The sequence below is a fragment of the Drosophila biarmipes genome, chromosome 2L (genome assembly GCF_025231255.1).
Source record: "Drosophila biarmipes strain raj3 chromosome 2L, RU_DBia_V1.1, whole genome shotgun sequence".
NCBI classification, from domain to species: Eukaryota; Metazoa; Arthropoda; class Insecta; order Diptera; family Drosophilidae; genus Drosophila; species Drosophila biarmipes.
In genome coordinates, this window is record NC_066612.1 from 8,154,068 (window position 1) to 8,179,437 (window position 25,370).

Consider the following 25,370-nt stretch of genomic DNA (forward strand, 5'->3'; position numbering starts at 1 on the left):
GTAACTTTGAAACGTTACGGTTGGTCGCGATTTGGATTCGGAATATCGTAAAGGACCCCAAAAGTTCCCCGGTCGAAGTGTGTTTACATTGTTTGCAAGCTAAAGTGAGTTCACTGCCGACTTTTCCCATCATCATGATTCTGCTGAAGTGCTCAAATCGTTTTCCGGTTGAAATTTAATTGGCCAAGTGATAGCAAAATTGGGAAAAATAAACTTGCCAACCATATTGCTCAAAGCAAGCTTGGTCAAAACGAGAATTTACACATTTTACAATCCGGATTTTCTTCAGAATAAATACAAACCCCCTTGGGTATTTACACAACTCGATAACGTATTAAATATTTATGAAAAACACAATTTCAATTGCTGAAGATTTCAAGAGCCTTTTCAATTCATTAGTTATTCCATTTAAATGTCAAAATGTTTGCACAAGCATTTGTAAGGCAACATAAACTTGAATAATAAATGTGATGAAAAGTGTTCAATGTCAGACTTTGTTTTCTATTTAATTTTTAAATATTCATTAAGTCTAAATAAATATGTATCTAAGTCGCATATAAAAATAGCTTTAACTTGAATGGTAAAACTGCTTGCATTAAAAACTCTTTAAAAAATAAAAATATTTCCAATTCCTCATGTTTAACTATAAAAACACAGAGTAGAAAATAATTCTTTCAGTGGTAACCCTATTTGTTAGTCTAAAAAACTTTTGGGAATTACCATCTAAATGCACAAGCTGGCACACAAAATAGCCACAGTTCGGGTAGTTGTCCCCCTAAAGATAACATTCCATAGAAGTCACCCACAAAATTCTTTACAGTACAAACAAAGTAAAATTCATGAAAAACAAACAAAAAGCGACAAAGTGAAATTAACAAAAAAAATAAACACAAAAACGGAAAAGTGCAAACAGAGGGCCACGAGCCAGGGGCGAAGTAAAAACGGTGAACCCAAACAAATAATTTCGCAATTAAAACTAAAACGAAAAGCGAAGCCAACGGATCGTATCGGTGGTCGTGGGAGTTTTGGCCGCAGTTTGTACGTGATTTTGCTCTCAAGAACTACATTGAACAATGTTTACCGGCAGATGTGCAAGGTCCTCGCCGCCTGAGCCTGATATTATCCCCAGCCCCCTTTTTCTGGCTTTCAGCACTTGAACTTTACTTAGCTTCTTGTGGCCCCTTTCTCCTTTGGATTTTCTGCGATTTTCCCCGCTTTTTCTGGTCCCCTTTTTCCCAGCTTAGCCTAGCGCTTTAAGTGGCGCACAAGCTTCGATTTTCCAACTGAAGGTATGGCACTGGATGAGATGTACTATATGTGTGTGCGGTTAACTGATGTTGTCACCCACGAGGAGAGGCCTTAAGCGCTTCACTTTACATAGCAAAAACTAGAAGATTGAAGAGATTATACCCACCCCAAAGACCCGAAAGCCTTCAGGCCCTCCTCCTTCCGTACACTAGGAATAAGTAATCAAAGATATGGAACTCGTACTTAGTTCTTAACTTTGAGACAAATTATAAATATATAATTTGAATTCTGCTTACTTGTTTTTAAAATAGCAAAAATATTTTAAAATTTCTTTTTCAACCTTTTATTAATCATATTTTATCAACATAGAATTTCATTTTAAATTTTCTGTCTTTTTTTAAAATACCAAGATAAATTTTTTACAAGCTAAAAAATATTTTAAAACTGAAGGTGTGATGATATGGTTTGGTTTTAAATTCTTAGTTTACTTTTATTTATTTATAACCTTTTTAAACCTATGAATATTTTGTTTTTCAATTTAAATGATAGGATATATTTTAAAGCAATAGGGATAATATCATCAACATTTTACTCTCCTGCTTAAAGGTGTACTTTTTTTTAATTTTTAATTTCTAAGGATTTTTTTAATATTTGACAATATATATTTTTTTTCAATATAAACGAAGTGGAATATTTTTTTTGAGTGTCCCTTTTGCACTCGCACCTTCTTTTCTCTGTGATTTGTATGCGTTCGCCGCCTTCAACATGGCCCCCAGCTAATGTTGGCTTTCGCTTTGCCCTCGAGAGGGTGGCGTTGGGTGCCGCGGGTGGCACAGGGGGTGGAGCAGAAGGCTATGGGTGCGAAAGTTAACTCCGCCATAACCCCCATTCGCCTCGCACTAAAAACCTCGCCACGTCGCCCTCCCTTTCGCTTTGAGCAAGACGCCGTGTTTGTGGCATAAAAATAAAGATAAATGCGAGTTCTTTACAACGCAGTGCCGAACACTTTGAGTTGGTCGCCACGAAACCCCAGAATTCCCACGTCTGACTACGCCCCTGCAGCCGACCTGAAGCCAAGCACTGTGGCCAGTGCGTAGAAAAGTTAGCTTACGTTGGAAAAACGCAAAAATAAGTTTATTTTAAATGTTGAGTTCTTGGGATGAATTATATGCTCTGGTAAAAAAGGGGCAATAAGTTTTATAGCTTCTAAAAGCCAAATACTTTGGAAGTAGTTGTTATTTCGAACTAAAACTATCTAATTAAATTTTATATTAGGAACATTTTTATTTTTCCGTTTCGACTAATATCAACAAATTCATTTCAATAAGTTGCGAAACTAATTTAGAAAACAATATTTTTTCCGTACACTTTTGTTTTCAAAATGTTTGTGTTTAAAAGCATCTCAACAACTTCCACTCAACTTGTCGGCAAATGAGGCACCTCTTCAATTAGACAAACTGGATTTCCAACATCCTGGCCACCACTGTGCAAGGACACACCTTGTTTTAAGGTCCTTGTTTTGGGCGGCGATAAGAGGAGGTTTTTCGGGTGGCTCTGTGGCTGCTATCAAAAAAGCGTCACCGGCAGGCCAAAAACTTGTGGATGGAGTTGGTCTAGGAGAACAGGCGAGTGGAGTGGTTTTTGCGGTTGCGAGTTTTAGATTTCTTCTTTTTTTAACCTTGTTCTCTGGATCTGGGAGTACGGGTGTGTTGGTGTATGTGTGTTACCCCAAAAATGCGACCAAAGGAGGGCTACAAAAAAAGCACACACATTTCTAAATATACAGGGGGTAGGAAAATGAAGGAGGAAAGTTGCTTTGCATAGAGCGAAAAATGTTTCTAGCTATGTTTATCTGCAGCGGCCCATCTCCATCGCCATTTCCCCGCTCTGTTGATATTAGCGCTTGTTTATGGGCCCCGGTGTATATGTATTTTTGTACCCAGTATTTGGAAAGTAAGGGGTATAGAGAGTTTTAAAAATACTTACTTACAAATTTTAAACAAAAAAATAGTAGTCGAACATTTGTTCTTTTCATTAAATATTAACATTAAGATTATTTCGATTTATTGGTGAAAGATATTCTAACAAACAAAATTTACATTATATTTTTCTGATGATCCAGTTTGAAACTTGTTTTATTGTGAGTCTCGTTTGATATTTTTGAAATGTTGAAGCAAACATTCGTATAAATTTCACCAAATCGTTTAAGGTTGAAATTCCAAAAAATTGCATGAACAATATTTGCGTTGCCCAAAAAAGTATGCAATATTTTTAAGCCTACTTATAACCGGGTATAAACTGTTCGGGGCACTGTAAGGATTTTCTTTTTGTGTGTGTGTGAGCCACGCTTCGTCGCATTTTAAATTAAGCTTCATTTTTATTTCTATTTACATTTTGCCCTCTCGCATCGCTTTTTATTTTTGCTCCTCTTCTTCGGCTACTGCAACTGTTTGCCAAAGAAGAAAAGTTTTTCCAGACATAGAGGGCCACGCCCCCCGCCCCAGCCCACATTTTTTATTTGTTTTTCATTTTCACTTTTATTATTCCAGCATTTCTACAATATTTTTGTTGTTGTTTTTATTTATTTTTGGGCTGCGCCAAGTGAAATGTTTGATTTATTTTTTATTTGCCATTGAACGTGTTTATTTATGTGTGCTTCGTTCTGCGTTTTTGCTACTTCGCTCTTTTACAGGCTTACTTCAGTCCATTTTCTTTTTTATTTACCATTTTCGTATGCCTTTCGTTGTAAGCTTCAGTAAATTGGGAAATTTTGTAAGTGTTTTTATTTTTTCCATAAGCCGGCATAAGATTGGTTTCATTTTGGGAATTAGCTTTGTGAGCATGATTTATGACAGGAAACAGTCGGGGGAGCTTGAGCGTTGATCTCGTTCCGGATTACAGAAATGAGTTTTTCTATTTGAATATACAATTTTCGTGAGAAGCAATGCCTGGGATTTGAATGAGCTTTGTCAAAAAGAATATTACATTTTATTTTAAAACTTTTTTCTGCCAAAAATAACCAGCTTTTGATGCCATTTGCTTAATTAAATATTTAAGAGTAGAATTCTAAATAAAATACATTTTTAAAATTGAAAATTGTTATTTGAACTCATTGATTTTAGATGAGAAATTTTTAAGGGATCACAATAAGCTAGTGTAATGTGTATTTGGACAGATAAATAAAAGTCAGACTATGTTTAGCAGCTTTCTTAGCAATATTTTTAAATACAACATTTTGTATCCCACTTTGAAGCAACTTAATTAAATAAAATGGAAGGCTGAGCCCCACTACTAATTGAAGCATTCACCCTCAAAGAAATACAGTAAAATAAAAATGTCTGTTTGAAGTGCAGACTGGTCAGCAAAAAAAAGAGGGCAATTGCGAAGCTTAAAATCATTCCTCAAAGGAAATATGAAAATTTCCGCAGTTATCCCATCTTACGATTTTTTTCACCAGCTTTTTGTGTGTAAGTGTGCTCAGTTCAACCGCAAAAAAAAATGAGGAAAAATCTGGGAATACGAAGGCTTGCGAGGCGAAAAGTTGGGAACCCAGTTATCGGGACTTGCTACAGACTTGGCTTTAAGGGGACTTTAAAAAAGACGAGGGACCAGAGGAGCCGGAACTAAGCGGATTTTGATTTGTTTTCGCTAGCTGCTTCCAGCCAAACAAAGAAATGTGCTTAAGTTGTTTGTGCCGGAAAAGTCCCCGATGCTCTTAGCTTTTTTTTGCCCACCCACACAAAACGTGTGCCCTCTTAAACACAGAATTAACATCCGTTTGAGAGCTGGATGTAAGTTTGCCATCTACCTGACAGACCGCAGAACATAAATACACTTTTCAATATGGCCCCAGCCGCAGCATCAAATTGGATGAGTTTTAATTAATTTCGTCATTACAATAATTAATTGAGTGCCAGCCGGGGGGCGCTCAAGGACGTGCGTACATGTGGGTGGCTGGGCGTGGGCGGGATGCGCAGCTGCAACAAATTGCAATATATTTTACAGCTACTTAGTCGGGCATTACACATGCACCGCAGGAGGCAACTTTTCGACGGCACTGTGTGCGACTAGGTTTGATTTATTGCCAGCCATGGGCGCTCGTAAATAAGCAAAACGGAACCCCGAACGGAATTAAACACAGTCCCTGGGGTAGGGGGTGAACAAACTAAGGATTTTCCATGGCCCACACTATACAGGATATTTCATTTAATATTGACAAAGACTGCAAATACTTTTTTATTTCAATATGAACTGCTTTTGTCTTTGTCTAGCACTATATCAGATTTATTTGTCTTGAACAAAAATCAACCATATTCCTCTTTTCATCTTAGGTCATGAAAACATAATATTTTCTTTTGTTTAAACTCTTAGATTGTCTTATATTTCAACTTGTATGTTTTATCTTATTTATATTAATAATAACATTGTCACCGGAAGCCGTAGCTCATGCTATTTAGACAACAATAACAGAGATTCTAATGAAAGGGTTCCATCCCCAAATTTCTAAAGATTTAAGTCAATGCAAAATCGCTTTCAATTTATCCAAATTGAATGGGTTTTCCACTCTGAAGTGAGCCACCCAATCAGTCTTCGCCGGGGCCAATTTAGTTAAAGCAGTCGTTAGACTTCAGTGGCCTAACGGCCAAAGCCACATTCAAACAGAATATCTAAGATGGCTCATCTCATTGGACTGGTCATACGAACCATTTCGCAGAGCGTGCACAAACCGGTTTAATCTGGGAAAATGTGCCTATAAATAGCTCAAGCAAGCTCCCCCATATCCTTCTTCAGGATTATGGCTTTTCCTGATAAATCTGTCGCACATAAAGTACCACAACGAACGACTGTTGAACTAGATTCAACATTCAAGCCCATCCACACATGAGGCTACACTGGGATAAATGACCATAAGGCTGAGAATTATACAATTTATTTATTTATATTTTAAATATAATTTATTAAATATTTAAACTCAATGTTGGCACAAAATAAGAAGTGGTACAAACTTTGATAATCACTATGTTGATCATATTTATTTTTTATATTTTTAAAGTCTCTTTTTTCTTTATTTAAAATTAGCTTTATAATTTTACCCAATAAAATAACCATTGTTATGTTTTTAGCTTAATGCTGGTTTCTCAAAAAAAATGTTTTTATCAGTGCATTCTGGTAATTCATGGGGCGACTCTGTGTCTTCAGTTGCGTTGACAAACTGCAGAGATAAGAGAGCGAAAGGGAGGACCCAGACCGAGTACAGAGCCAGTCATGAATGTATGTCCAGCTCGAGTTCCACTCAAGTTGGCCCAATGGATGTCTCGTCCAGTCCACTGGGCGCAATCAAGTGTGAGTTGTCAGCTGCCAGAGGCAGTGGCAGAGCCCCAAAGGAGTGGTGTGGGCCACAGTGGGTTAAGGGCGGCGAGCCGCAAGTCAATCGGGCTCCCCTTTAAATTCCCCAATGATTTCGGGCTTCAGAGCCCCTTGAAATGCTTTGTCAATTATATAATCCCAGTCTTCCCCCTATCAGGGCCATCAAATTCAATTGCATGTATTAGTTATTTTACTTTGTCGCTTATTCAATTTGCCCAATGAATTATGAATGTACTGAACCGAACCCGTATAATGGAAATCATTCGATTGGCTGACAAAAACATTCGTTCTGCATTTAGCAAATATTTCCGAAGTGTTGAGTGCACAAATTTGTTGCATACTTTCGCTCGACTCATTGAGCGAAAAATCTTTTTCGAGGGCCTGAAATTCGCAGAACAAGTGTATTTACCAGTTTATTGTTGGACAATTCTGAAAATGTGTGTGCGGAATTTGTGCAAATAAGTGAGGGTGTATGGATTTTTAATTAATATGTTGCCAGCCATTATAAATTCTATTTGTGCCATCCGATTTTCAAATAAGCAAACAAATGTTGTAAAGCGAAACTAGCTGGGAAAATAAATACGATTAAATGCAAATATTTGTTTATGTATATGCCAGCAAAGCCAAACAACGGAAAGTCAGTCGGCCATGGTTTTATAAATAAAATATGACCAATGCATTTCTCTTTTTATAAATCGATGGCTGTGGTCGCGAAAAAAAAAAAACGAAAACCCAAAATGCTTTACACTAATAAAATGCATTTTTCTATTTACAGATTTGCAGTCGCTATGAGTGGATATTTACAAAAATAGAAAAAGGCGAATAAAATCAAAATACAAATTTCTGAAGCGCGAAAGAATCCGCAAAGGGAAATTCAAAGCCAGAAAAATGTGGAAAATCTGCATTTTTACATTGGTAATTGCGGTTGGGGCTGCAACAACTAGCGAAACCATAACAAATGACTTGACTCCAAAAGGCAACAGAACGCTGTTGAAAATTTCCACCGACGAGTCGAGGGAAATTTCAGCTGTGGGCGGGTCAACCTCAACGGCCACGCCCACCACGACGGCCACAACCAGCACAACAACCAGCCGGGCAACAACTGTTGCCGAGGAAAATGTGGAAACGCCAACAACTGCGAGGCTAATGACGACCACCACCCAAAAGATGGCCGAAGCCGATTTGGCGGAAATAGGAGGCATCAAGGATGCACTGCATCGCATTAAACTGAGCGAGAGGCCAGTGGAAGGAACCACCACAACTGAGCAACCAGAAGCCGTGGATCAGGATGACCAGGAGGAGCAGCAGCGGGAGGAGGAGGATGTGACCCCCACAATTTCACCACTGCAAATCCAAATGCAGGCAGCCGCCTCGTATCAAGTAGCCGAAACGTTGGCCGACTTAAATGAGGAGGAGCGGGCCAGATACGATGCCATGTTGGCCCAACAGCCCACGGCCAGTAAACTGAATATAGTCGATCTGTATCCCCTGAAAATCGAGGACTTCCAGCCCATCATACAAAACGACAACGATGAGCTGATCAAGCAGAGGACCATTTTCACACAGCCCGAAAATGCCGAGGAGTACAAACAGAATCTGATGCCCAACGAAGTGGAGATGATGGTCGAAAAGGAGGTGGAGGAGGTGAGGGAGAAAGTTAAGATCAACCAGGATAGGTTCGAGAGTTACACTACGGTAACACCCACAACGGGTAGACCAAATCAGGGAACCACAGCTGATTTCACAGGCAAACTGCTGGCCGATCAAGATGATCTCATCACCGAAATCGAGAGCAAGTTCCAGCTGCATGAGACGACCACTGTGAAACCCAGGACCACGACTATCCAGCATCCTGGCAACACTTTCATAGATCGCCGGGTGAAGAAGAGCTTCGAGTTCCCCATGCAACATCGTGCCAGCGATGTGATGGCCATGCCACACATCGACTTTGCCAACACCAAGTTCCAAACGGATGGCGATGCACCCAATCCGCCTGCCTCACATCCCGAGTTCTCCACCACAAAGTTCTACAACAGCAAGGAGCTGTACAACGAAATGCTGCTGCACAATAAGCGCAAGTTAATAAAGGCAACCAGAGCTGAAGGCAGTCCGATAAAGTCAGCGGAGGAGGATACAACTCGGGCCAGCACAAACTTGAACGTGACGCCAGAAGGGAAAAGTTTGGGGCCAGCCATGACGACAACGACTGGGAGCACAACAACTTCTGGAGCCGCAACTACAACAACTGCTGCTGAGTCAACTACCACAAAAACATCAGCAGCAACAACGACTACCACTGGCAGACCAGTAACGACATCAACAACAACCGCAGGAAAATATCAAAAGGAGCTTAAGCGTGCCAAATTATTGCTCAAGGCCCTGACACCGCCAAAGTCGAGTGACAAGCGGACAGAGGCTGGGGAATCCCCTTCCTCGACCCCAACACCGTCATCGATGGTCCTGCCCACCACCACAACGATGGCCACTCTGCTGGCCACCGCCAGGACTCGTCCTTCTCCGGCTAATCCCACTAAGGCCGCCGCAAAGCCAATTGCCAGGCCGCGCATTCTGAGTCGCCTGCAGGAGAAAATCAATTCGCTCGAATGCGAGATCCCCAACGTGCCGCAGGACTCGCATCTGTGGCGCGGCAACGAGACCCACGAACTGCTGCTGCCCATTGTGGTGAGTCCGAGTCCACTTGAAAAACCATTCACTAGCTATAGTTCCTAATTTATGAATATAAACCACTTCAGTCGCTTGATATTTAGCAAAGCTAGGTTAATTTCAAAAAAGCAAAATATAAAATAAATGTATCTTTGAAATGTATCTTATCACTTCATAAATTAGGAAACGATTTTATAATCAATTTTAAGGTATTTAAAATTAATTTGGTTTTACTTTGATACCATTTAAAGATTATTGACGAAAACAGCATTTTATTGACGTTTTGTTGTATGGACGTTACTCATCTTGTAATCCATATTTTTTATGCAAATTCGAAAAAGGAATTATAACTGTTCAATATTGATGTTTTATCTAAAAATGTATTTATTTTTAATGTTAAATTTAAGAGATACAGAATATATATAAATAGTATTTTTTAGTTACTAGAAAAAATGCACAGCCCTTATATTTATGAACTTGCTTCCTTATAATTTCTTTTGGTGCAGTTCATTTGCGGCTTTATCAAAACAATTGAGGCCTTATTAAGTTCTTATCATTAGACAGACAAGAGGACACACAGGAAGCGAAAGAAAAGACAGCTTAGCAGCTGAATGGAATGAGAACACACGGCGTATGCGTGTTATTCGAGTAAGCGGGTTAAGCAATTAGCTGGTGGCTAAGAGCAAGGGCAGGGGAAAGTAAAAGGAAAAGGAAAAGGGGGTTGTGAAAGTGGGCGACTGACTAACGGACTCCATTTACATAATACGCCTGCTGACGGCTAATTAGTATGGAGAAAGCTTAGTTTTCGGGTTCTACGAACCCACGGATTAGCCAAACGGAAACGGGAATCCCTAATGAAGCTGCTGAAGTTGTTCGAAAGATTGATTAGGGATTGAGTTCGCAGAGCAACCCAAACATTCTTTAACTTTGCCAACGACAACCGACATTCGATATCCAATTTCCCTTCCAACAACGGAAACTTGTTAAAACTGTTTGCTCGGCTAATTGAAAACCTTTTAGAGCTGAGACAATTCGGCAACCGAAGGAAATCAATGGCGGCCGTAGCCACATAAATAAATAACAAGCACATTCCGAGTTAACACAGACGGGAACAGTTGAGTGGACAAGAAAAGGACAACTAGGAAAAAAAGGGTTCTGCGAGAACGAACCCTGCAAATTTAATCCCCCCGATAAGTTGGCCAACAAAGGGAAATTATTGATCGTCATTTTATTTGGCCATTTCCCGAGCAGCATGTGTGTGATGGAAATAGGAGGATGACCCTAAGCAAGTTGACCGGAAACATGAAGGTTTTACCCTAGTTCTTATGCAAAAATGGGCAAGACCTTGGGTGAGTTTACAGTCCGGTTCGGTTGGGTAGGTTACACCAAAGACAGGTGAAAGAAAACACTTTAAATAAAATAAATATGTATGACTATGTATATGACAGATTTTCCTTGTCTACAAAAAAAATATTTCTTTGGAAATCTTTTATTTTGTTAATAACGTGTGGTAATTTTATTGCGCTTCGACAACCACAAAAAATATTATTAGGTATTATTGAAACAAATGTCAAGGCAAAATAAAAGCGATTAATTAACATTTGTGGCGATTTTACTGCTATTGATGACCACAAATTACTTAAAAAAGGTGATGATTTATGTTAATTTATTCCATTAAAAAGGGAATAACAATAATTCGCTTTGCTAAATTTGAAACGCACTGTCATCTCGGCCGAGAAAAGGGTTATCCATTTCATTATTAAATCGCATTTGTTGTTAAATCACGAATAAACTAGACAAGGGACTCGAACCGGAGCTCATCTGGCAAAGTCCGTGTGGGTCTGGCTTTCGGTTTGGAGTCAGTTTTCCGTTGTGCACAATATCCCTTTCACGTCCTGTTTATATTGACGTAAATCAAGCCATTTGCCTGGCCAAATCACAGCTGCTGCCCCTTTGGCAAATATTTAAATTCATTTCGTAGAAACTGCTCACCCTTTCATCGGCCTCTGGAGTTATGTGAGTATGTTTTTGTGGGCCAAAAGCCTTTGACTAACTGACTGTGCACCGAATGTTTAATTAACATTTGGTCGGGGCTGTCTATTGAAACTGTTTCCTGTGTGTTTTCAACCGAAAAGATTCGTTTTCTTTTGTTGGTGAGAAAAATTCCGCAGGCAACGAAGGCAACGAAATTGATTTCCTGTTTACTCTTTGGTCAGCAAATGGCCAATGGCAGCCCGGCCATGAATTTAATTAAGAAGCACTGCAGCATTATGCAAACTCAGGGCCACCTGAAAGGAAAACAGGTATACGAATACATTAAGCATTGGCATAATGTGTACCTTGCATAAAATTAATGCCGACTTCCACCTCGAGGTCCTTTTCCCAGCGTCCAGGTACGGAAAAAAGAAAACAATTAAAGAAAACAGGTTTTGCATAAAAGGCTGAGGCATTTCTTCAATGTTCTGTGTTTTCATTTTCTTTTTTCTTTGTGGAGGCCAGTGAAAACATTTCTCAACTGAATTTGTTTACTCTGTCGTTTGTTGTTTTGGGACTCGTTTTGATGGAATTGTTCGTCCTTTCTCCTCTCATTTGGTCTTTATTTAAATACTTTTTAAGTCATTTAAGCCTAGATGAAAGTTTCTTAGTTTTTTTTTGCAAAACTTGAATGCATAATGTTTGGAAGCACTTAAGATAATTACTTAAGTGGAGGGTTTCAGCTTTAAAATAATAAAATAATAATACCCATAGCTTTATTTAAAAACAAAGAAGTACCTTTAAAGTTTTGAATTATTCCATGCGTGAACTAGCCTAACTTACAAAACCCCCACTGTTCTGTACAATAACATAAATTCGTAAATATTTGTGGTTTTAATTTCAACAAATTGTATGTTTCCCAAGGAACAGGGAAAACGTATACAACGAATAAAAATGGAAATTTATGCCATTACCTACTGCGGTGTTCATAAAAAAGAGACGACCACAAAGCACGCATGAAATTCTATGTGACCCAAAAACTTGGCCATTTTCCCAGTGGGCCAACATTCCCCTTTTAGATGTAAATATGCGGTTTTTTTGCGAACTGACCAACATACAATGTGCATTTTTATGTGCGTAGAGACAGGCCATTAAAATGCCATAAATTTTGAGCTCCTACAAATCCCCTCCGAACAGTACAAGGGCGGCATAAAAAAGCGGCAGGCAAACTAAACCGCTTCAAATTGCGCAAAAATATGCTAAAATTGTTGGACAATGTAGGAGTGGATCGCATAAAAAAGGGCAGGGACAACCGCAAATGCGAGCCTGGGTTGTGGATTATTTTTTTTTTATTTGTATACCGATTTTGACGGGCCTAACAGGCGGCTCATGTCTGTGGCTTAACCCAAATTAATAAAAATTTGGCAACATCAAGTGGATCTGGGCATATGTTTGGAACTTTGCTAATATCCACCCCAAAATGAACCTTTTAGCTGGAAGTTTATTATGTTCGGGCTACTACTTATGTAAATTTATTTCTGCGCCCAAAACTAAACTGGCTTAAAAGGGACAGCATCCGCTGGACCGTAGACAATGTTAGAAAAGTGAAATTAGTAAACTTGCTAAATAATTCAGTTATGTTCGGTTGTCAGGCCACAAAACCTTTTAGACCTCCCTCTCATTATGAGTTGAATAAACAATTTCCATCCTCCATTTGCCTTTCCTTAGACCACGGAACACTGTAAGCCGGATGAGCACTGTATACCGAATGTCCTGACCTGGCGAGGTGAGGCGGAAATCCAGTCCGGCGATATTTTAATTGTGGAAATCAATGATGCCATGTTGAATCCATCGCATGAGCCGAATAACACCAGCAGGTAAGTGGCAAACAATTTTCGGTTAATTGGTTTATCGCAACAGCATTTTTTATTAACGAAGAGTATGGTAAAACTAATTGTGAACCGAAGCAAAAAATATTTACATTGTGTAAATAAGTAAAAAGTCCGAAAATCCATTTCTAGTGCTCAAGCTTAAATATAAATGGCACATATAAATGAGATCACAGCTGTGCATACCACATTTTTTGCTTAAAACAATCGAGAGTGACATGTGTTAAAAAAGAAAAAAGTTTTTCTACCAATGATTTATCAGCGAGCTGAACAATACACTGCGCAATACATAATGGTCTCATAGTGGAAATCCCTTAAAGCTTTAGCTTTAAAGTCATAAAATCATTCGATGTTGTACGAGAATCAACTGTATCAATTTACTGTGGATTAGGTATCCAATTACATAATCTCTATTTTTTGCCATCATTACTTGTTGAAAACGTTGCTGGCCAAACGAAGTTAACCTGACTGCTGGCAGTGATGTATGTAGTAGATCAAAGCTAGTGACTTGGGGTCCCGGGGAAAAACTGTCATTATGGACCATCAGCAACATCATCAACAACAGCAGCAACATCGGCAAGGGCAACATCAACACCTCCAGCAGCAACTGCTGCCTCATCATTGAGCTCATCATGGGCAGACCCTTTCGCCAGACACCTGAGCAGGCTAGAGAAAGGGGAGAATCCCCTAAACTCGGCATGGAAAAAACATAAAATCACTTCTTTATTTTTACACCTAGTTGGCGGGTTGCGGCGTTGGTTGAGCTATTTTTTTGCCCTTTTTTTGTTTTTATTTTCAGTTAAGCGCTTTAATGCGCACTGAAACGTGTTTGTTCGGGGGGCTTATTATATAATAACGTCCATTAAGGACCTTTATTGATTTTTCTTGAGCACGTCTGCTCGGGAGCACGAAGATAGGGGGAATAGTTACTGGTCCCAGACACGTTTCGCCATTATCATGCCCTTTTTACAGTTTATTAAATTGTCTCCTCGAACTCCACAGTCGCAGTCTGACTCTCTTTCCAGATCCCTTTCCTTATTTCTGTTTGTAAATTTTTATTTCGGTGTTGTTTATTTTATAATGCCGCACAAAAATCCCCTCACAAACTGTGTATATAAATGCGATGTCGGACGGTTTTCCAAGGCACAGAAAAAAATTAAATATGTTTATGTACTTGAATATGCTTCAATGTTTTTTAATACTTAATGGCATTAGGTTGTCATACATGATTAAACAAAGTGCTTATAAATCTTTTAAAATAAATGTATCAGCTACAAATAATATAATTATATTTAAATCAGAGTTCATTTGTAAAACTATTTATTTGTAAAAAGCAGGTCTAGCGTTTTCCCTCTTTTTTATTTTAATACAATTTTTTCTAGCAATTTTCGATTTTTCCTTTTCTTTTTTTCCCTGTGCAGTCCTAGTTGTTGACCATTAGTCATTGGCCTGGACGTACACACACCACAGCTGGCTGACCCTTTTTGCCACGGCAATTATCACGTTTCTCTCGGTTTTTGCTATCATTTTTACCCCGGCTGCTGCGCACATTTTTCGGTCTTTTTAATTTAGCTCCGTGGCTGGTTCTTATCTTATCGCTTGATAGATGCTGCCGCCACCCATCACAAAGTTTTTGCGCCCCGAAAAAGAAGCGCAAGAAAAATTAAAATTCATTTGTCGAACTTTTCGGGGCAGACATCAAACGCGAACGCGTTGGAAATTTTCCGCCTTTTCCTTCTATATATAAATAATTTTTTTTCCCTATTCAGCCCCGAGGCCCTGGCAACTCGAAATGCCTGGCATAAGTTCCGATTTCGTAACTTTCCTGGGGGGCAAAATAAGACCGCAAACAATCGAGTTAGTTGAGGAGTGAAAGTGATGCGAAGTATAGCGCACAATTGAGCGCAGGACCCGCAGAGAAAAGTTCCCGCCAACTATGAAAATGAGATGTCAAAAAAGTTTTTATTATCGATTTAATATGTGTATGTGTGCGGATAGAGGGTCTCCCGGCCAAGTTAACAAATGCAATAGCAACAAATAATAATGCCACGGCGAAGCCAAGGAAAAGCGGGCTGCGAGTGGGTAGCAAATAGATTGGCAAAAGCTGGAGGTAGTGAAAACTTTCTCGGCTCGCAGTTTTCTAACAAGTTTTCCTTTTATTTTTTCTTCCACTGACTCGACTACGTGTTGTTGAAAAATTGCAAACTTGGATCCTATATGAGGTGTCGCCCTCTGTTTGTGTCTATGTTTTTGCGTCTGGGGGAAATACAGAGAAGTCTTCGCAGGAGGTGTAGAAAGTTGTACAAGATGGCTTCAAATGAACAAGAGTGGGAACCCGACGCCCTCCTTTTCTATTTCTGTTTAAATTACCATACAAACGTGCAGCACTTTAAGGGCCTTGCAGAGTTTCTATTGAAGTATTATATATCATGCACATAAATAAATTTCGCTATCAAGGAATAAATTATTAACAGAATCGCCATCATAATATCACACAAATTTAGAGTTATCTTCCCATTAACAAAATACAACTGTCTAGATATTTTTAATAGAAAATAAATTGCAAGCAAGATAAAAATAAAATGGATTAAAGAGGTGCATATTTATGTTGAAATATAAATTGTTTTATCACACTTAAATCTCGTGAAATGAAAAATTTTTAATTTGTAATAGTTCAAAACACATTAAAGACAGTATAAAATATACCCCTATACCTCAGCCTAGGGTTTGCCAGTTTGCACTCTATTAATATCTACTTATATACCGGCAAAGCCCAGCAAAAAGTAACCGCAATAACCGCCTGGCAGCAGTGAAATTATAAGAAAATCCCCTGGCCCGAGAATCGTCTGAAAATACCCTTTTCCCGAGGCTGCTGCCCAGCCTCGACTAATTTCATTTCCGTTTTTGTGCTATTTAATTTCCGCTAGAGCCAGACAGGCGAGAGAGCAACTGCTTATAAATAAATTTCAATTAATTAAGCACATATACAGGCAAAATAGAAGGAATATGGGCTAAGACCGAGCTTCCCTCGCCGACGTCTTCGGTCATATTTATAACTTAAACAAGCTAACATGGGCCATTTAACTTGGCTGCCACCTGACTGCCTGCCTGCTCTCATTGTCTATCTATGTATATTTTTCCCGTTTCATTCCCTCACCTGGATTGTGGGCCCAATAAACGTCAACGAACGAGCAGCGCGGTACATGCCACACAGGTGTATCAGGTAACTCGTTCCGGCCACGAACACTGCGATGTTACCGAGGGCGTCCTGCTGGATATCACGCCGCTGGTGGTCGATGGCAGGAAGCTGGTTACCCTGTATGATAAGGACCTCACCGAGGGAGTTAACCTGCTAATTGGTGAGTAGACGCACACTACTTGCGGGAGGTACTAAATTTGTGGCTGCAAATTCGGTTAGCTTTGGTCGCTGAAGAAGGGTCCTAATTAGATCATTGTGCTTTGAATTTATAAGAGCGCTCAGGTAAAGCTGTGATAAAAAATTCAGATTAAGGAAGCGGTACGCTAGCAAATTATGGTTTTCAATAACAATAAACAGTTTTATCTCTTGAATATTATTTAAAGTTTCCTTGAACTTATTTATATATTGATTATAATTTCCAAAGATATATTTTTAAAGCTTATTGGAGTTATTGGATTCTGGCAAAGCCCTTATTAAAGACTGGCTTTATATACGACCTTTTCTTGTTAGAGAAAAGTTAAAGCATTACCTTTAGAATTACAAAGGACAAAGAGGCTTACAAAAACGTTCGTTTTATTTAAAGGTATAATTACGAATTTTACTTAAATGTCCACCATCTTTGTGAAAGCTTATTCAGTTAGGGTATCCCATCTTCATCTAGCCGATATTAAACCCGTCTCGTGTCCAAGGAAGCCGCCTTGGGGGAGCAATTTTTCCCCTGTTTGGGGGTCCCTTTCGGCCTATTAAATATATTTTTTGCTTGCATCCTTTACCGGAGCCTTCGTGTAGCCTTAATTAATATGAAACCCTTTCTGGTTTTTTTTTTATTTTCCCTCTGCCCTCCAGTGGTGTCCGAGTTGTGGGGGGCGCAGTGTGTGCGCCTGAAGGTGACCACCAAAACCGACAATTGCGGCGAGAACGCCGATTGTTCCGGCAAGGGAGTGTGCTACTCGAATTCCGGGATGGAGGAGTACGAGTGCCAGTGCTGCAGTGGATTCGCAGGACCCCACTGCGAGGAGATAGACGCCTGCAATCCGAGTCCCTGCACCAACAATGGCATCTGCGTGGATCTATCGCAGGGTCACGAGGGCAACTCGTACCAGTGCCTTTGTCCATACGGTAGGTCATTAGCTTAGGGCCTCATTAGTAGGGGTCCTGCGATTATGCCATTAATATCCATTCATTCCACTTTGTCTTCGCAGGATATGCGGGCAAGAACTGTCAATACGAGTCGGATCCCTGCAATCCCGCCGAGTGCATGAACGGCGGCAGCTGTGTGGGCAACTCCACGCACTTTCGGTGAGTCGGGGGCAAACAAAAGAAGAAAGTACAGAAATGGCTGAAAGATGCGGGGCTTAGGTACACTGTGACAAATTTAACTCATTTTTGAATACAAAAATAGCAAGAAAACAGAGTTGTTTATGAGCAAATTAAAAAAAATAATCTGAAAACTTATATTATTTTAAACAACACAACAAGTCTGAATTATAATATTAAAAAAAAAAAAATTGCTTGAATGAAAACCAAAAAGGATTTATGAGAATCTAAAAAAAATCTAAATGTCATTTTGAGACGTCTAAAAGTATGCAACAATTTACTTAGAAAGCATTTTTGCAGAACAACGGCTATCGTTATTCACTGCATACTTTTCGACACTTAAATTGGCGTTTTAAAGAGTTTTCATAGCTCTTGCGATTTTTGCAGCATTCCCAATTATTGAATTATCTTCCCAAAGAAGATTTCAGTATTCCTAGAGAAAATGTAGCCATCATATTTAGTTAGAGTGTTTGCCGAGTACATACATTCAGTTGGAGCAGCACCAGCAGCAACTTTCATTCAATTATCCTGGCCATTGTTTTGCGGTTCTGTCTAGCCGTCTGTGTTTGCTCATAAATGTTGACTTTTGTCGCATGTTCAAAAATTCCCCAGTTTCGCCATTTCTCTCCAGTTTGCCGTATTGTTTGTGTTCTTTTTTTTCTTTGCGAGTCCCCATTGTATTAAATCGCCCCTCTTTTGCGACGCCCCTGCAGCTGCGACTGTGCGCCCGGGTTCACAGGACCTCTCTGCCAGCACAGCCTGAACGAGTGCGAGTCCTCGCCGTGTGTGCACGGCATTTGCGTCGACCAGGAGGACGGGTTCCGCTGCTTCTGCCAGCCAGGTGAGTAAATGCGTCCAACAGGGTTCCAGCCAGATGAACGCAAATTGCCATCATTCTTTTGTTGATTCGCTGGCGGAATCGCTCCCATAATGCCAATATTTTGTGAGTTATCATCGTGGAAATTTCACACAACGATTGTTGGCTTCAGCCGAATTATATATTGGGTTTTTGTTTCGCCGTAGAGAGGGTAATTGAAAGTAGATTGTACTATGGCGTTTCAAATTTCGGTAACCAATTTTAAACGTTTTTGTTACACAAATATTAGCAACCATTAACTTTATGTATAATATGCAGGTCGCCACATTTGGAAACTCAATTTTAAATTTGTTGCGTTTAAGAAATATAACAATCATTCATTTTAATTCACTAAAAAATTTAAATTTATTAAAAAAACAATATCTTTTTAAGTTGATAGGACATGTTTTTGAAAGAAACCATAAGGTTAATACAAAATTTCATTTCTTTGTAAGTTCATTTTTCTGGATCCCGTCTTGACTGGCAAACATCCGCGTACTTTAAGGCAATCAAATTTCGCTTTTGCAATCGAATTGAAATCAGCGCACATCAAAAAATCTACATCGGAGCTCATAAATTATTTCATTGGCACAAACACAATTTGCATAAATCGCACTCAATCACAATGAAAGTAAATGTATAAAAAATCGGTGAGACAGAGTCGAAGGCAATTCCGGGAAGTCGAGGCAGCAGCGTCTCAGTCTGTCGCCCAGCCAAAGCATTTCCCATTTCCCATTGAAATTTCCATTTCATTTACTTTGCACATTTACATTACCCGCAACCTTTAGAACCCTTCCCCCTATTCACACTTTTTTGTCTCCTCTCGGATTCCTGTCTCGCAGGATTCGCCGGCGAGCTGTGCAACTTCGAGTATAATGAATGCGAATCGAATCCGTGTCAGAATGGCGGCGAGTGCATCGATCACATCGGCAGCTACGAGTGTCGCTGCACGAAGGGATACAGCGGCAACCGCTGCCAAATTAAGGTGAGTGAACAATGCCAAATAAATATAAGAGGGAGTCGCTCCTTAGGCTGGTCGCACTCGGAAATACCCTAAAAAATATGACTAATAATAGATTGAAGCTTTAAATAATTCTTCGAAATATACATAATATTTTTAAAACTCTGATAGGACTTTAAAGTTATAAATTTCTAACAATCCTTTATATTATTGTGAAAAATATCTTTGATTAAGAATCGATAGTTTAACCAACCGATAGCAGCCATAATCGAAATTATCGATACTTTAGACTTTTTAAGCCCAGTAAAATAAATATGACACCTTATGCATATTATATCTTGCAACGAAAACGTAATGCTTAACTCTTATTATATTATTATTATCTTGTAGGGTATTAATAAACACACTTGAAAATCGTATTTTATTCTTCGCAATTCATAATTTTTTATCGATGGTAAGTCTATCGATGGTTTTAACAGCCCTATTGCAAATTGTAATAATTAAGAATTAAATTTTAAAGTAGACTGTGAAATGGCTCAATCCATGCCTATAATGCAGCTCTTCAAATGTCTAAGAAACATTTTCTTAAAAAACCTCTTAAGCTGCCTTAGATATTTTCTTATAAATGCTCTCAAGCTGAACACTTGAAATACTCAAGAAGGAACTAAAGAAGTGCGAAAACATGACTTATAAATCTCCAATGGAGAAGAGGCCCCAAGAGTGCCCATTAGTTGATTCCAGCTCCCCGGGATAATCAATATTTTGTATTGAAAACAAATCCCGCGACAATTCCCCGATGAGAAAGCGGAAGGACTCGGCGGCAGCCAGCCAGAAGGCAGTTGTCTGTGGAAGTTGAATGGATATTGATTTAATTTGCCCAGACTCTCGCGCCCACACACACAGGCATAGGAAATGGAATTGGATGTGTGTGTGTGCGAGGGAGCAGTGTATCTTTCAGATTCGAATTCTGGGCAAATACATTTTTGAATACGTAATGAAGTTTCAGATGCGCTCCGTCCTGTGCTGTTTCGTTTCGTTTCTATTTGAGCTCTGCCGCCACAATATGCTTTGATTTGTGCCCGCTTTTCTGTTCTCGGTGTGTTTTCTAGGTCGATTTCTGCGCCAACAAGCCTTGCCCCGAAGGACATCGCTGTATTGATCATGGAAATGATTTTAGCTGCGAATGCCCAGGAGGTCGCAACGGACCGGATTGTAATCAAATGCCACGAACGGTAAGTCATGATTTATGCAGTTTTGCTTTGGTTTCGGTTATTCGGGAGCGGGTGAAGGGTGAAAGGAGAAAGGGAGGTGGTGCCCTTTTGGTACTCCTAGTCCTGCAAAAATTCCAACATATTCCTAGCCACAAATTGCTCGCAGTAGCATAATTGTAGCCAATTTTCCATTGCACAATTGCACACACACCCAATTGTTTGTGCGGCTGCTGTGCATTTTTAAACTGATTTACGACTTCGACTACGTCGGCCTCTAATGAATAGTCTCTGCATTGAAATTGATATTCCGTGTAGAAGTTTTCCGGCTGTTTGGACTTGCAAATCAATTTCCATTCAAGCCAACTTGGTTCATAAATTGAGTTAGCCCCGCCGGGGGAAGGGGAAGGGGATGGGAAAGGAATTTAATAAACGCTCAATGGACTTGATAATTTGTGGTGCTAAAATAAAACTTAACAAAATGTACATAAATTAAGCGTCAAGGCGCCATAATTAAAGCTTTGTGAAAATGATGGACACGATGACTAACCGCGACTGCTCCAAGGACCCAAGGATCCGCAGAACACTGTCATTATAGAGGGGGACGCAGGAGGGGCGGTGGCATAGATGGGCGTGGCCGGGGCAGACCACGGCTCGAAATTGCGGCTGCCAGTGGCTCGTGGCTCCTGTTGGGGAAGGCAGCAAAATTAATTACATTCTACATGCCAGGCACACACACAGAAAGTGGAAGAATGGCGGAACGGCATCCCCGCCATTCTAATTGTTAGTTGGGTGTGGTTAGATGATACCGGGCTCCGTCAGGGCACGGATATTTAATACAAAAATGGTGGTTCTCTGTTTGGGCATTATGCTTTTTATTTTATGCTTTTTATTTTCCTTAAAACCAGAAAAATATTAAGAAACTCTTAGTTAATAAACAGTAATACGTTACACTCCAAAAAAATAATATTTTGATTGTGTTAAAAAAATAAGAAGTTAGAAGACTCGTTCTTAAAATATTAGTAATTATATAAATAGAACACTTTTTGTTTGTGTCCTTAAAAAATAAATTTTAATTACTGATATTATTAAAATACATAATATTTAGATTTTTAAAAATCCTCTTCTAAGCCCCCATTAAAATGTTATGTTTTTTTCTTCCCAAATGTAATTATTGAATGATTTTCGGCTTAGTAATATGATATTTTAGTTCCGTTTTAATGAAACATTTTTTATTATTATTTGGGTTGTTTTATTTATTGGAGTGTACTTGCCCATGGGAACTTCCCACGCACTCTGCCACTCAATCCACCTCCAACGCATTGATAACTTTCAGTACTTCCAGCAATGCAACGTGAATCCCTGCACCCATGGCGGCACTTGTTGGTCCAGTGGCGATAGCTTCTACTGCGCCTGTCGTCCCGGATACACGGGAACCATGTGCGAAGGTGAGTTGCCCGGAGCCATGCGGATTTCCCCGAAAACTCATTAACTTGATTAGGGCCATCAGCGTGGCCAGGAGGAAATATGTTCCCCTTGGCGGCAATCTAACTTTATTTTTTACCCACGCCTCTTTTCCGGCCTTTTTGCAGATGAGTTTGTGGTCGAGACGGTCGTTAGTTCCAGCGAATTTATTGTGGACGATGCGAACGCTAGAAATTTTAATGACAAAACTTTCGGTTCATCGGTTGTGCTTAAGAGTCCCATTGAATTGCATAATGCATATTTTGCGGCCGGAGTCCTGGCAGCCGCCATTTTCATCGTTGCCGTTGTGGTAAGTTTCCCGCTACCCGGTTTCCCGATCCTCATCCTCATCCTCCTGCTGAATACCCCCGAAAATCCCGGACTGCTCGTACAAGGACCCATTCCCCGAACGGGGGAAATTGTACTCTGCGGTTATGCAAAGTGCGCGGAATGCCATTGCATATTCATTTCGATGTCGGCAAAATGGTTCGAGCAGCAGCAGACGAGGCTTTAACCGAAAGTTCACCAATCGCCCGGATGCCGTTTTTAAAGTAGATGCAAATTTATACAATTGGTGTCCGTTCACAATGTGTGCTCCTTCAAGTGTAGAGCCGAGGCCATGCCAATTTATTGGAAGCCAAGAGCGATTCGGTATGGCTCCCTTGCCAAATTAATGCAAACTTATAGAGTCTTGTATTGGACAGGTTAATGTCGAAAGTTTAAGTTGGGTTATTTAGCGACCAAAGTTTGGCCATTTCTTTGGGTCGAATGGTGGGGGTACTAGAATAATTATTTTATATTTTTTAAATTTTTAAGAAGTTTCAAATAAAGTGGTGCACTCTCTTATATATAGAACTTCATAAGCGAGTTTCTTTGGCTGAATTTCCATTTTAAGTCATCTTGATCTGGACTTTAGCCAAGTGCTTTTCAACGAATAACCTCTTTTTTTGGGTAAACTACCAAACTGCTCCATGCATTACCATTACGAACCAATCCATAACCATTTACCTAACCCCTCGTGACCATTTCTCTCCGTTGCAGGTCACCATTTGTCACTGCAAGGTCAATCAGACGTATCGGAAATTCTCAACACGTTCCACATCGTTTATACCCATATTGGGCTTCAGTCGCCGCCCGAAAATGCAGGGCAAACTCAACAAACATTGGCTGAGTGGCAAAGGGGCCACCGCCACGACTGCGACCAGCAGTGCCAATAATGTGGCGCCCCCGGGTGGACCGAGGGTCGGCTCTGTCGGTGGAACAGGGGGCGGAGCGCAGCCGGGAACTCGGCATCTGCCAGGACAACCTCTGACGCAGACCACGCTGGGTGGCCAGCTGCAGGAGCGACCTTTTCAACGGCACCTGGCCATGAATCTTGAGAACGACATGTACTACACGGTGGACTTTAGCGAGAATTCACAGCACTCGCCGTTGATACAGTGAGACTTGCACAGCAGCGGCAACGGCAGCGGCGGTTGGCTAGTCAAATTCACCCCACACAAGCAGGAGTGAGTGGGTTAAGTGGCAAATTATAGGGTTGGGTTCGTGGGATTGTGTAATTATCTATGATGCTACTCGTTGAATATTCCAAATATTGAACAGTATTCGATAATAATAAACTAAAGACGTGTGTGAATTAACTTTATGATTATGATTCCGGGCTAATGCAAACACAAACATGTATGATTAATACATGTATCTCTTGGCCTAGCAAACTTGTTTACCAAGGTTTATTTTGGCTAAGCACACACAAGACCACACTGACACAAAAGGGGAAAATGTTTGATTTTAAATGAAATATGATGCAGGCAGAGTGGGAGATCATCTAGAATTATGTAAATGTTTAATATGCTCGCTCTCAGCTGTCCTGACCTCCTACGTTTATTGTATGAATTTTGCACATTTATCCGAGAAAACATTAATTTATGTTGGCCTCCTCATGTGGAATCTTTTTATGGCCGGCCTGAAGGAGCAGATATGGCTGACTATCTCGGCTAATTGTGGCCATAAAATCTTCTCGAAATTTGTTATGCAAATGCCCGGTCTGAAATTCAAGTTTATAGGTGGCTCATTTGCATATGGACAGTCAAGGAGATTAAATGATTTTCCTGGCCAAGAGCAAAAAGGTTTCTCTGTAATTTTAATTAGAGTTGCCTTTCGCAAATTCAAAACTTTTCCACGCGAACATCAAAGAGAGTCCAACTAATTACGTTTGCCATTCCGAAAATATGACACTATAATGAGCAGCAGAAAATAGAATTTGATAGCATTTAATAAAGCTCGCTTTTCACCGCATTTTCATTTGCGAATGTTTGCAATTAGTTAAATAATAATATGGCGAAACCGAATTGTATTGTGTTTGCGTTTTTAGTTCCGATGAAATCAATTTTCTCTTGAATGTGTCGCAAATATTGGAATTATATAAACTAATTTCGGGAAAATTCTGTTTAGCTTAGTTTAGTTTTAATTAATTTTGCCTTACTAATAAATTGTTCTCGGAGTGGGAGGGCGTTTTAAATTGAATTCGGTCAGGGCAGATATCAGAGATTATTGCCGCTGCTGGGCCCGAGTGTTCGACCGCAGTCGAAAGTTGTTAGTGAAAAATAATTAGCATAAATTAAAATTGTAACCACAAAAGTTAATATGTTTTTTGTGCATAAATAATATTTATTTTGAAATTATTTCCATAAACGAGTGTGTGGCGTGTGTATCCGGGTGCTGGCCACATTTAGCATATTGCTGTTGATATGTAAACATAAATGCTGATCGAAATGCAATAGAGGTCGGCAGGTCGGCACAAAGTAGAGCTCAATTGCGATTTAAATCAAATAAAAACCAAATTAATACAAAAAACCATAAGGCAAATAAGTGAAATAAATTGAGACTTGATGCATCAACTTTTGCATCAATAATTTCGTGCAATTTGATATGCAAAGGAAAATGAGATTGTAATTAAAATGCTATATTAAGTAATTAATAACGATAAACTGAGGCAACCAAAATGGAAAAAACACACAAATGAAAAACAAGTAAATTTAAATTAATGAGAAGCCTTAGCCTAAGGAGATAAATACAGACACAGAGAGCAAAGCAAATAAAAGTAATGTAATGAAAATGAAATAAAACAATAGCAACTTAACCTATGGCAAAACACTTGGCGTTTTGGGCAATTACAATTTAATTTTTAAGCCAATCAGCAAAATAAAGTGGAAACTCCATCGAA

General features: G+C 39.6%; 1 protein-coding gene across 4 annotated transcripts; it reads left to right on the forward strand.

Moving 5' to 3' along the window:
• Positions 1-25,370, forward strand: LOC108032575 (uncharacterized). 4 transcript variants are annotated; one of them, XM_017106474.3, is made up of 12 exons: positions 1-104; positions 7,391-9,297; positions 12,982-13,130; positions 16,338-16,501; positions 17,188-17,460; positions 17,544-17,640; positions 18,372-18,499; positions 19,357-19,499; positions 20,585-20,707; positions 22,020-22,131; positions 22,276-22,457; positions 23,189-25,370. In XM_017106474.3, exons 2-12 carry the CDS (start codon positions 7,504-7,506, stop codon positions 23,588-23,590), a joined length of 3,567 nt encoding a protein of 1,188 aa, XP_016961963.1. In that variant the 5' UTR covers positions 1-104; positions 7,391-7,503; the 3' UTR covers positions 23,591-25,370. The 4 variants fall into 4 exon arrangements, with proteins under 4 accessions (XP_016961963.1, XP_016961965.1, XP_043949891.1 ...); XM_017106476.3 differs by having other exon boundaries at positions 22,029-22,131; XM_044093956.2 differs by lacking the exon at positions 1-104 and adding an exon at positions 256-310.